Raw genomic sequence first — 13,946 nt, 5'->3', positions numbered from 1 at the left:
TAGCTATTTTAGGGGGATATCTGTGTGTGCAGGTGACTATTACTGTGCATAATTATTAGGCAACTTAACAAAAAACAAATATATACCCATTTCAATAATTTATTTTTACCAGTGAAACCAATATAACATCTCAACATTCACAAATATACATTTCTGACATTCAAAAACAAAACAAAAACAAATCAGTGACCAATATAGCCACCTTTCTTTGCAAGGACACTCAAAAGCCTGCCATCCATGGATTCTGTCAGTGTTTTGATCTGTTCACGATCAACATTGCGTGCAGCAGCAACCACAGCCTCCCAGACACTGTTCAGAGAGGTGTACTGTTTTCCCTCCTTGTAAATCTCACATTTGATGATGGACCACAGGTTCTCAATGGGGTTCAGATCAGGTGAACAAGGAGGCCATGTCATTAGATTTTCTTCTTTTATACCCTTTCTTGCCAGCCACGCTGTGGAGTACTTGGACGCGTGTGATGGAGCATTGTCCTGCATGAAAATCATGTTTTTCTTCAAGGATGCAGACTTCTTCCTGTACCACTGCTTGAAGAAGGTGTCTTCCAGAAACTGGCAGTAGGACTGGGAGTTGAGCTTAACTCCATCCTCAACCCGAAAAGGCCCCACAAGCTCATCTTTGATGATACCAGCCCAAACCAGTACTCCACCTCCACCTTGCTGGCGTCTGAGTCGGACTGGAGCTCTCTGCCCTTTACCAATCCAGCCACGGGCCCATCCATCTGGCCCATCAAGACTCACTCTCATTTCATCAGTCCATAAAACCTTAGAAAAATCAGTCTTGAGATATTTCTTGGCCCAGTCTTGACGTTTCAGCTTGTGTGTCTTGTTCAGTGGTGGTCGTCTTTCAGCCTTTCTTACCTTGGCCATGTCTCTGAGTATTGCACACCTTGTGCTTTTGGGCACTCCAGTGATGTTGCAGCTCTGAAATATGGCCAAACTGGTGGCAAGTGGCATCTTGGCAGCTGCACGCTTGACTTTTCTCAGTTCATGGGCAGTTATTTTGCGCCTTGGTTTTTCCACACGCTTCTTGCGACCCTGTTGACTATTTTGAATGAAACGCTTGATTGTTCGATGATCACGCTTCAGAAGCTTTGCAATTTTAAGAGTGCTGCATCCCTCTGCAAGATATCTCACTATTTTTGACTTTTCTGAGCCTGTCAAGTCCTTCTTTTGACCCATTTTGCCAAAGGAAAGGAAGTTGCCTAATAATTATGCACACCTAATATAGGGTGTTGATGTCATTAGACCACACCCCTTCTCATTACAGAGATGCACATCACCTAATATGCTTAATTGGTAGTAGGCTTTCGAGCCTATACAGCTTGGAGTAAGACAACATGCATAAAGAGGATGATGTGGTCAAAATACTAATTTGCTTAATAATTCTGCACTCCCTGTAGTCCACAACTTATCATTGGCTCAAAATCAAACAGTTGAGTAAAAGAATATGGATATTACCTGTTCTATTAAACGCTTATACAAGTAGAGCCCCCCGGACAGAGTGGAGAGAGTGTCAGCAGTAAGTTTGTGTCGACGTCACTGATTATTTTGCCCTTCCTCTGATCCATCAAAACAATAACCCCCAAAAAATGGATCCTGTCTGTGGAGCATCTGCCTTCACTCGGTCAACATTTGGTCAGTATCCATCAGTATTGCTAATGCCCAAAAAAACAGGAGTGGATCCAAAACAGAGATGACACGTGAATGGAATATTTGCATGTCTTCTGTGTTTTGTAACCACTCCTGCTTTTGGCTACCAATTCACAAACCAATTCTGATGGGACCATACAGGCCTTACAGCTGCTATACAGACAGGATCCGTTGTGCGTCTCATTTTTCCTTCCTCCTGACAGATCAGAAGGGTCAAATAAATGATGATGTCAGCCAGGCCGAAAGGCAAAATAGAGGCCCAGTCATGAAGTGGGGAGGGTGGAAACAGCATGAGAAGTCCACAGAGTGGCCCAATGACATAGTGGTGGGGCGGAAGCAGCATGAGGAGGCCACCGAGTGGCACAATGACAGTGTGGAGGTGGCAGCAGCATCAGGAGACCACAAAGTGATCCGGTGACAGAGTGGGCAGGTGGGTGGCAATACGAGTACCAGCTGAAGATGGTGGGTGAAAGAAGGAGCACTTGGCATCAGGTGGGTGGCAGTATCAGAGTAGTAGCTCAGGCAGGTAGCCAGAAGAAACCGGTCTCTTTTGTCAAATTGTTGGTATGGCACTATGGATGATCTAGTCTGATGCATCAGGCATTGCTGGGTAGAAATCCTGGCTGATCCACGCTTGATTCATCTTGACAAAGGTCAGTCTCTCCACATATAGGGTGGACAGGCAAGTTCTTCTTGGGGTAACTATGGCCCCCACCACACTAAACACCAGCTCTGATGCCACACTACTGGCTGGGCAGGACAGCTTTTCCAGGGCAAACTCTCATTTGCGGCCACAAATCCAGTTTGGCTGCCCAGTAGTCCACATCTTCAATGTGGGGTGGCAGTGTGCTGTCCAAGTATGCCACCACCTGCTGGTTCAGGTCCTGCTCCAGGTCTAGCTGCTGCTGGTGAGTGGTTTCTTCACTAGGCGGGTGAAGAAAGCTGCTCATCAGCGACTCTAGACTCAAGTTGCTGCTGATTGATCTGGAACTGCTCTTACACCCCCCACCCTGCCACAGCAGCCATGACAGAGGAACGTGAGCACAGAGGGCCCCCCCAGTGAGACCTGCGAGAGGATGGATTATGGCACAGATAGGCAGCGGCCAACTGACTACACAGGAGGTCTCTATAGTAGTTCATTTTGTCCTTCCTCTCAGCGGGTGTAAAAAAGGCACCCCATATTGGACCAGTTATGAGGGTCCAACAAGGTGGAGAGCCAGAAGTCATACCTATGCCCGAATGGTGACAATTCGGCTGTCACTACGCAAGAAAGTGAGCATGCATCAGGCCATTTGTGCAAGTGACTCGGAGGGACTCCCTGCCTCCATCTCCACTGCATACTGCCACAGTGTGCCTGGGTCCTCTGCCGCGTCTTCCTCATCGCCCGGTAGCTCCTCAGTCTGCTCCTGCGCCTCCTCTCCTGTCACTTGTGTAGAAAAACCACCCATTTTGCTACACACTGCTTGTGCTTCAATGTCCTCCTCCTCCAGTTCAGCCCCCACAGGGCTCATGTGGCCGTAAGATCTAGGCGCCGCGTCTCCAGTCTCCTGACCAGCCAGATTTACCAGCATCTGTTCCAGGACATGAAGTGGAATGACATTCATCCTGTAGTCCTGGCGATTGACAAATAACGGGGCCTCCTCAAAGGGTCTGAGCAAACGGCAGGTGTCACGCATGAGCTGCCACTGGCTGACATCAATGTTACACAAGAAATTGTTTATGGCCTTTCTGCGTTTGTATAGTCGGTCCAACATATGGAGGGTGGACTTCCAACGGGTGGAAACGTTGCATATCAGCCTATGTTGGGGGATGCCGTTCTGCCACTGCAGCTCAAAAAGGGTGTGCTTTGCGGTGTACGAGTGGTCATTTTTAGGATGTCTTGCAGATGGGTGGAAGACTTCTGGAACCGCTTGACAACCAGATTGAACATGTGTGCCATGCAGGGCGCATGTCTCAGCCCTCCTTGACGCAGCACCGACACCATGTTCTTCCCCTTGTCAGTCACCATGGTTCCGATTTTGAGTTGTCGCGGAGAAAGCCAGGATTCGATTTCTTGTTGAAAGACACGGAGCTGTTTCTCCCCTGTGTGACTCCGTTCACCCAGGCAAACGAGGTGCAGAACAGCGTGACACTGCTGTGCCCTGCACATGTGGTATGCTGGAGGAGCACTGTGAATTGTCCCTGCAGTGGAGGCTGAAGACACGGTGGAGGATGAGGATTTAGAGGCGGACATTGTCACAGGACCAACGGCGTGAGAATGTGGAGGCGGAAGCGGCGTCACCTGGCCAAGTTGCTGGTGTGGCTGGGCAGGAACCACATTTACCCAGTGGGCCGTAAAGGACATATATTGTACTTGACCATAGTTACAGCTACCGACCAATTTTCCCAAAAAAGGCTGTATCACAAACAAATTTCACCACTGAATGGCCAATTGACGTAATTCGGTTCATACAGAAGAAAGTCTACAATCAGCCATCAATTTTCCCCAAAAAGGCTGTATCACAAACAAATTTCACCACTGAATGGCTAAATCAACGTAATTCGGTCTGTACAGCAAAAGAAGGTCTACAATCACCCATCAATTTTCCCCTATTCTTCTTCCTATTAATACACCCTCCAAAAAAAAAAAAAAAAAAATACAGCAATCACAATTCACCACAGAATGGCTAGTAGGACGTACGTATCTATCCTATTACGGTAATATACCCTGCAAATGGCTGTAGAACAATGGAACTTCACAGCTTAATGGGCAAATATGTTTGCTTTTTGCCACTAATACACCCCAAAAAGGGCTTCAGAACATGTAACTGCACCACTGAATGGCAAATATATTTTTCTTTTGCCTCTAATACACGCCGCAAAAGGCTTTAGAACATATAACTGCACCGCTGAACGGCAAATAGGCCCTTATTCTTTCCATTTATACACACCACAAAAGGCTTTAGAACATATAACTGCACCACTGAATGGCAAATATACTTTTTCTTTTTCAACTAATACACGGAAAAAAAGGGCTTTACAACAAATAACTGCACTGCTGAACGGCAAATATATATTTTTTTTAGTGCCACTAATACACGGCAAAAAGGGCCTTACAACATAACTGCACCGCTGAACGGCAATTATATATTTTTTTGGTGCCACCAATACATGGCAAAAAGGGCTTTACAACAAATAACTGCACCGCTGAACAGCAAATATATTTTTCTTTTGCCACTAATACATGACAAGGGCTGTAATTTTCGCACTTCGCCACACAACGGCAAATAAGCCCGTTTTTTTTTACCACTTATACAAGCCAAAAAATGCTTTAGAACATATAACTGCACCGCACAAGGGCAAATAAGACGTAGAAATATTTCCTTGTAATAAATCCTGTTAATGCCTATTTCAAACAGCACTTGCACCCCAATAACAAGAACGGTTTGCTGGAATTACAGAGCTGTATAATGGCAATTTGGGTGCCCAGTCAGTGCTGCAAGGTGTAATAGGAATGTTCCAATTACCCAGGCTGTCACCTCCCCTGCTGAAGCCTGTTCTACATAAATGCTGTGGAATGATTCCTCCCTATGCTTTCCCTACACCTTGAATATTCTTTCCATGAACTCGTTTTTTTTAGCACAATGAAGTTTTTTCTAACACTGTCCTGAGCGCAGCAGCTATTTTAGAAAATAATGTGATTCGTTACCACGAAGCGTAAGGATATTCGGCTTCGGTGCGGATCAAATTTTTCCTGAAATTCGGATCGAATTCCACATAGTCAGCTTCAATTCGCTCATCTCTTGATATTACACTTTCTAATTGTATGGAAAGGTTGTAAATATCACAAATTGTGCAAAACCTAAAACAAAATAACATGGCAAGTGCATCAATGTCACACATGCCTAGATTTTCTAGACAGATTATTTAAGATTATTCAGACAGCATATCTGGACATTTTAATAACCCATGCTGCTGCAATTTGGGGACAAAGCACAATGCTTCAAAATGACAAAAAAATGAATAAAATAATTTGCAGCTTAATTTCTTTAAAAGGCATCATGAAACAACCACACAATTCACCTAACAGAAAAAAAAAAATAAAAACGTGCTGAACACACTGATACATTGGTTTGCTTAAAGGGTTTCTACCACCAGAAATACCGTTATGTAGCTGACTGACATTAGCACATCGCTAATGTCAGCACTACATAACAGTATGTTTTTGACATTTCTCCCTGCAGCCGTTTTGGTAAAATAAGCACTTTTATAATGTGCTAATGAGCCTCTAGGTGCTATGCGGGTGTAAAATCAGCACCTAGAGGCTCCGTCTACTCACCCTTTATCCCGCCCAGGTCCCCTGTTCTGCCCGCCCTGCTCCTCTTGATTGATGTGACTGTTCGCAGCATCGTTGACGAAATCCCGCACCTGCGCCGTTCACTTCTGTATGTGAATGATGTGCTCCTGGTGCCGGATTCCTCACTGCGCCTGCGCTGACTACGTCACAGTGAGGAAGCCGGCATCAGGAGAGCGGCCTTCACTCACTGCGCTAGAGGCTCATTAGCATATTATAAAAGTGCTTATTTTACCAAACGGCTGCAGGGAGAAATGTCAAAAACATACTGTTATGTAGTGCTGACATTAGCACATCGATAATGTCAGTCAGCTACATAACAGTATTTCTGATGGTAGAAACCGTTTAACTTCATTGCTGTTTATCTATGAGGTAGTGGTCTTTGTCTACACGGCTGCAATTATGTTTTCAGCAATGGGATGGCTAATATGGTTTTCTGAACACTTAGCACAGCGACTGTACATGCTCTTGTGAATTAGATCACTGCCAATACTATGCCAATGTCTGATCACAGTGATCTTTATTCACACAAGCATGCAAAGCCATGACATTGGGCAGACTGGTAACTGGAGTGCTCACAGCATTGCTGCACTCAGCATCTGCAACAAGAATTCACTATTCACTAATTTTGCTTGAAAGTGCACCTATCATTCTGGTTGAGATTTTAGAATAGGCTATTTTGTGCATCTATATGTGGCCATTATATGACTTGTATTTTGCTTCTTAAGCAGTTTTACCTTTGTTGGCCCCGTTTATAAACGTCAGTTGTCCCCGAGTTAGTCCCTGCACACTATCCGGTATAATGACTCCAATACACAGCACAGAGTATAGGAGATCCTGCTTCCCTCTGTGCAGGACATTATACATAAGTGCTATGGTTCCTGTGATTCCAGCATTGGGGGTGAGGAAGAAAACTAAATAGAAGCTGCATGATCACAGTGAATGTCTTTTCACCTCCATCTCCTTCAGCAGCATACTCCTCCTCCTCCCTTCCCTCTCCATAGGCTTCTATGGGCAGTAGCTGTAACTCATTGAGCTGCTATTTAGTCTTCAGGAAGGTGAATTTTATCGATGAATTGAAGGAGTAATCAGGGCAAGTTCATGTTTGGCAAAAAAAAAGGCTTTTTTCTGTAATAAGATATAATACAAAGTTTCTCATTTTTGCTTGTACTATCGAGTTACTCCGCAAAAATGATATACAGTAATTTCAATACACAATTTATACATATACACTGCTATCAACCTGTTCATCTACAAAGTCAAAGTTTCATTTCTAATATTTCTGTTTCAGGGCCGAGTCCTTAAACTACAGCGTCCCCTCATTTTACAATGGTGTGCGAGAGTCCAACTCTCAACAACCCTGCTGATCAGCCCTTTACACTGGTCTGTACTGCATAATACTGCACTTTTCATACTTACTGTGTTTAGTATTGAGTCCCATTCACATTTTGTCTCCTTCACTTTTCACCCTTTATATTAAGAGAAACGTATGCCCTCATCTTGTGCAAATCACCCAAATAATGAGCTTACTGCAATAAATCAGTGCACATACAGTAACTTCAATGCATTGCTACAAACTATCACCTGTAAGCAGGATTAGACCTAAACAATATTTAAGCATCTGAATTTGAAGGTTTCCATTTACTGAAAATGAGCAGAGATATTAAAAATACTGAGGAGTTCAAAGACTAGGTATACGAGAAATGTGCAGGTTTCCTTATACAGGGACTATGCTTTAACGAGCTTCAAAATCATAAAAAAGTAAAAAATAAAATAAAATTTAAAAAATAAATAAAAATATATATATATATAAAATAAAAAGTTTAAATCACCCCCCTTTTCATAGAAAAAAAAACTAATAAAAAATATAAACATCATGGGCATCACCGCATCAGAAAATGCCCGTACTGTTAAAATATAAAAATATTTTCTCAATACGGCGAATTACGTAATGGAAAAAAGGGTCAAAATAGCCAATATGCCATTTTTTTTCATCACTTCTCTTACCCAAAAAAAGTTCTAAAATGTGATGAAAAAGTCACACACACTCCAAAATGGTATCATTAAATGCTACAGATTGTCCCACAAAAAATGAGCCCCCACACAGCTGAGTAGATATAACTATAAAAAAGTTATGGGGGTCAGAATATGGTGATGGAAAATAAAAATAAAAATTAAAAATTAACACTATTTAGACATAAAAAACCTACACATATGTGGTATTGTAGTAATCGTACAGACCCAGAGAATGAAGGGCACAGTTCAGTTTTGCTGCAAAGGGAACACTGTGGGAACAAAACCCGTAAAACGGTGGGGAAATTGCATTTTTTTTTCCAATTCCACCCCATTTGGAATGTTTTTCCCACTTCATTGTATGCCATATTAAATGATGGCATTAGAAAGTACAACTTGTCCCGCAAAATATAAGCACTGATACAGCTACGTTAATAGAAAACTAAAAAACAGTTATGGCTCAAGGAAGATAGGGAAGAAAACGCAAAAACAAAAAAACATCCGGCATCCTAAGGGTTAAAGCATACCTGAGTTTTCAAAAAAAGTTTGCACAATGGCTGTGCTTCTTTATACAATCATTCTGTGAATGAGCAAGTCTTTCAGTCTCTTTCAGCCATATTATTCCCTGTTTCAGCTACACAGCTATAAGCATTTCACTCAGAAGCAAGGGGTGAATCCTTTCTATGGTAGTCTGTTTCTATGTACTGCTGTTTACTTCCCACTATGTTTGTTTTCAGAGCTGCAGCTCACAGAACTGAGGGGAGGCGAAACCATTGATAAACAATTTAAAATAGCAATCTGAACTGGGCTTTGGTACTGGCCAGTACCTCGTAAATTGTTTTTCAATATGCAGATATGAATACAGTAGGAACTCACCGAAGTCTCACGCTTCAGGCGAAATGAACTTTGGCTCCACGGAGCCAACACATTTGAATGCTGTACGGAAACAGCTTTTAAATTGAAGTATTTGAACTAATCGACTTTGAATCTACAATCCGAAGGTTGATTCGCTGATGCCTAGCACCAATCTCCAGAAAAGGAGTGGAGAGCAGCCATACATTCACAATCGCACTTAATTTCTATGGGACAGTTAATAATAGCCGAATAGTCCCACAGAAGTAATGGAGGGGTGGTCGCGCTCCATTGTATGGGACTGCTGAAAATATCTCTGGAAGTCCCACAGAAGGGAATGGAGTGGTAGCCACGCATATGTGGTGCGCTCTCCATTCATCTCTAGAGGATTTATAAAAATAGCAGAGCGAGTGTGGTTTTCTATTCATTTCCCATGAAATGAAAGGAGAGCATGCTGCGCATGTGCAGTGCCCTCTCCTTCACTTTCTGGAGATAAGTCTAAATTTGATGGCATCATTTTCAAAATTAAGAATATCCATGTGATCAACAAAACCGCAATAAACAGGGTTTTCACTAATCAATATCTGAGAATATTAATCTTTCCCTGAATTAATGTTCCAGAGATCCTTCAATAATAACTATGTACATAAACTTGGAACTCAGCCTTTAAAAGTTACCATCATGGAAAGTGACAAATAAGAAAAGAAACAAAATGATGAAGTGATTTAAAACTGATGAATTTCAATTAATGGAATCCCTTTGGAGAAGCAGCAAGTACACAAGAGTCAGAATAACACTATTAATTATTTCACAGATGTTTTCTTCTACTTCTTTTGTTCGTTCTCAGCACAATAAACAGACGAACATCCCACTTGAATTTGTAGGGGGAGAAATAATCCAGAGAACAACAATGGGATTATAATGAGTTTAACAATAGTAATTAAGTGATGTTATGATGACAATGCTAATGCTGACCAGCTTTATTGGCAAATTGCTTACAGTACTCAACAAAGGAGAAGATGGCTTGCCTAAGATCAAAGTGACAATTATGAGTTTTATCTTCGCTCCATGACTGTAGCGTAATATTGAGCTGCATTTTAGTTCTCTCGTCATTATAAGTCAGGAAACAAAACAAACAGAATCAATGCACTTATCCTTGCTGCCTTTGATCTCTATAAAATGCTGGAATCTGCAATTCATAAAAACATTTCAATTGCAACCTGCTCTTCACATAAGAATGTGGCATATCCCACTCACTCACAGCTTTAAGCGAAAACATTTGAGTAACACATTCTGACTTTTAGTCAGTTGAAGGAAGATTCCACTTTAAAACAAATTACAAGGTTAAATAGAAGAAAATAAAACAAGTTGTCGTTTATATAGTATGAAAGTTATCATTATCCACTTTGGTGGGGGTTCAACCATTGGGACCTTATCCATCCTGAGAACGGGGGTACCACATTCCCATCCTGATGGACTAGCAGGCTGAGCAGGTGTCTGCTGCTCCATTTATTCTCTATAGGACTGCCAGAGGTAGTAGAGTACAGCGCTCAGCTATTTCCAGCAGTATGGAAATACTGGAGTAGAGAATGAATGGAGCTACATGGCGCATGGTTGGCCTGCTGCTCTCTAGCAAAAGGATCGGTGGGGGTCTCAGCAGTCAGACACTCACTGATAGGGGATAACTTTCACACTTGGTATAATCCCTTTAAAAACACGATGTGAACCGCTGTGTATGTAAGATTACCAGATGGCACTTACTAATATGGCCTTCCTTTGCAGATATTCTGTGCTGTTTGTTAGATTTAATAAACTATGTTCTTATGTTGGGCAAATGTTCTGCTGTGACCACATGGAGGTCCTGTCCATAAGATGGTCGCTGGTGAAGGGTCATGTGACCAGACATCACTCAGCCTCCTCCATTCTAATACACTGCACCTGTACTAATAGGTCCCATCAGTGATTGATAGCATTCCCTGTGTGCGTATACATACATAGATGTCAGTCACTGATAGCTATACATGTGGGAGGTGTTATCAGTGACTGATAGCATTACCTGTGTAAGTGTGTATACAGAGATAGCGGTCAGTCACTGATAGTTGTACAGGGAGAGGTGTTATCAGTGACTGATAGCATTACCTGTGTAAGTGTGTATACAGAGATAGCGGTCAGTCACTGATAGTTGTACAGGGAGAGGTGTTATCAGTGACTGATAGCATTACCTGTGTAAGTGTGTATACAGAGATAGCGGTCAGTCACTGATAGTTGTACAGGGAGAGGTGTTATCAGTGATTGATAGCATTCTCTGTGTAAGTGTGTATACAGAGATAGCGGTCAGTCACTGATAGTTGTACAGGGAGAGATGTTATCAGTGATTGATAGCATTCTCTGTGTGTGTATACAAAGATAGTTGTCAATCACTGATAGTTGTACACAGGGGAGGTGTTATCAGTGATTCATATCATTCTCTGTGTAAATGTGTATATAGAGATAGCTGTCAGTATCTGATAGCTATACATGGGGGAGGTGTTATCAGTGATTGATATCATTCTCTGTGTAAGTGTGTATACAGAGATGGCTATCAGTCACTGATAGCTCTACACAGGGACTGGTTATCAGTCATTGATCGCATTCTCTGTATAAGGGCTCATGCACACGAACGTTGTCAGCTGGTGCCCGTATTGCAGCCTGCAAACAGCTGGTCCGCAATATACGGGCACCTGAATGGGTCCGCAATTCAGAAGGTGCATTGCGGAATGGAGGCACGGAACCCTGCGGAAGCACTACGGAGTGCTTCTGTAAGTTTTCTGTCCGTGCCTCCGCACCACAAAATAAATAGAACTTGTACTATTTTTCTGCGGTGTGGACAGTTCACGGACCCATTGAATCAGCCTGCATCCACCTGCGCCAGCAACACGGACGGTGCCCCTGTATTGAGGACTGCAATTTGAGGTCCCCAATGCACAAAATGAGCAGCATACGTTCGTGCGCATGAGCCCTAAGTGTACAGTTTCGCACCACATACTTTTATAGTATATCAAAAGAAGAACATAATAAAAATGTATGATTGGTGCAGCATCGTTCACTGGGTTGCATGTTCAATTTCACTTGATATACAATAGGTTAAATTAAATATTACTTAGGCTTCTTTCACACTCGCGTTTTGGCTTTCCGTTTGGGAGATCCCTTCAGGGCTCTCACAAGCGGTCCAAAACGGATCAGTTTTGCCCTAATGCATTCAGAATGGAAAAGGATCTGCTCAGAATGCATCAGTTTGCCTCCGATCAGTCTCCATTCCGCTCTGGAGGCGGACACCAAAACACTGCCTGCAGCGTTTTGGTGTCCGTCTGACACACAAAATGTAAGCCAATGGGGACGGATCCGTTTTCTATGACACAATCTGGCACAATAGAAAACGGATCCGTCCTCCATTGACTTTCAATGGTGTTCAAGACGGATCCGTCTTGGCTATGTTTAAGATAATACAAACGGATCCGTTCTGAACGGATGCAGACGGTTGTATTATCTGAACGGATCAGTCTGTGCAGATCCATGAAGGATCCACACCAAACGCGAGTGTGAAAGTAGCCTTTTATACAAGCATGTCATTTTAAATTTGTATGTAATATTTTTTTGGTGCCTATTTGAAGTATTCCCTGACTTTACCTTCTAAAGCTGTGCTTGAGGGTATGTTTAAATCTGTGCTACGAAATCCCGCAAGTTGTTCCTGAAGAGAACATCCTGCCCGATTTCAACATATCTGGCATTGCTGGATACTGACGTTCACTGCCGGATCTCCATGGACTATAATGGGTTCCAGCAGCTTTCCAGCTGGACAAATACCGCTGCATGCAGTGGTTTCGGTCCGGCCAACAGCCGCCTTTCATGCCAGATCAGACGTCCGAGCAGACATGCCAAATAAAGCAAATTAGACTGACCCATATGGTATATCAAAGGAACGTAATAATTCAGAATATAACAGTATGCAAAAGAAAAAAAAAAAAGAAAAGAAAATGCTTAAATCTATTTTACCATGATTTTATCACTGTCGATAATGGTGTTCAGTCTGTGCGCAATTGTCAGGACTGTACAATTAGCAAACTTATCTCGAATTGTCTTTTGAATCAGCTCATCCGTTCTGTTAAAAGAAGGGCAAACATCATATTCATGTGTCACGTATACAAAGCTCAGCATTTTTTTTTTTAAAACTGTTATTTTAAGTGGATTACTTTAACATAATTAGAGATATATTTGTGAAATATCAATGTATTGACTCTAATTTATGGCATGAATACACTGAAAAACATAGTGCATGGGTTGAAAGTGTCAGAGTGAATTAGTTTGTGGCACATTTCCACCAATCTGGCGCCATTTAAGCCTATGTCAGATTCATCTAGTCCATACTGCATGGCTCAGTGCACCAATACTCCATGCTCACAGGGTCCACCAGTATTTATAGATCTCGTCCAATGACATTAATGGGTTAAAGCATCTCTTTACCACAGTGTGCAGATGACAACACAATTTAGGAGGAGATTTATCAAGACTGGTGTCGATACTGCATTGGTCTTGATATCCCCTCCACTGCTGGAGCATGCACCTTATGATGAGAAGAAGGTCTAGTCATAAATTAGTCACATCTTCCCGCAGTCCATGCATCTAAAGTGAAATATACGACCGTTCAACGGTGCCAAAGACTTATGCCTTCATTTGCGGCAGAAAACTGGTGTAAGAGAAGATAAAATTGGTCTCCGCTGTTGGCCATGCCCCTTTCCCACCCTTTCCACACCCCCCTTTGGAAAAGTGGCAAGGGCAGCGTAAAAATAGGCAATTGCAATTTCCCCCCCAAAAAAGTTGCATTTAAAAAGTCACAAACACACAGCTTGTGACTTTTTAACGCCACCTCTCTGGCGAAAGCGAGATGATAAATTTCCCCCTTAGAGTCTAAATTTTAGTTACTTAATAATGCAGTTTCCACAGCAGTCCCAGTCACCGATAAGACTTGCAATTTAATTATACATCAGTCACTACCCAAAACGATGTATAAAAGTCTCATAATGTCTAATGACCCTTTATTA

At 42.4% G+C, this 13,946-nt stretch overlaps 1 protein-coding gene across 1 annotated transcript in view; it reads right to left on the bottom strand.

Moving 5' to 3' along the window:
* The window catches only part of ABCC4 (ATP binding cassette subfamily C member 4), a 356,587-nt gene that overhangs the window by 12,635 nt on the left and 330,006 nt on the right, over positions 1 to 13,946 (bottom strand). Inside the window, exon 29 of the mRNA XM_040425312.1 lies at positions 12,901 to 13,006. Within this exon, the coding sequence (XP_040281246.1) occupies positions 12,901 to 13,006 (106 nt within the window). The remainder of the gene's footprint in view (positions 1 to 12,900; positions 13,007 to 13,946) is intronic.

The sequence above is a fragment of the Bufo bufo genome, chromosome 3 (assembly GCF_905171765.1).
Source record: "Bufo bufo chromosome 3, aBufBuf1.1, whole genome shotgun sequence".
NCBI classification, from domain to species: domain Eukaryota; kingdom Metazoa; phylum Chordata; class Amphibia; order Anura; family Bufonidae; genus Bufo; species Bufo bufo.
This window is presented reverse-complemented; position numbering and strand designations above follow the sequence as displayed.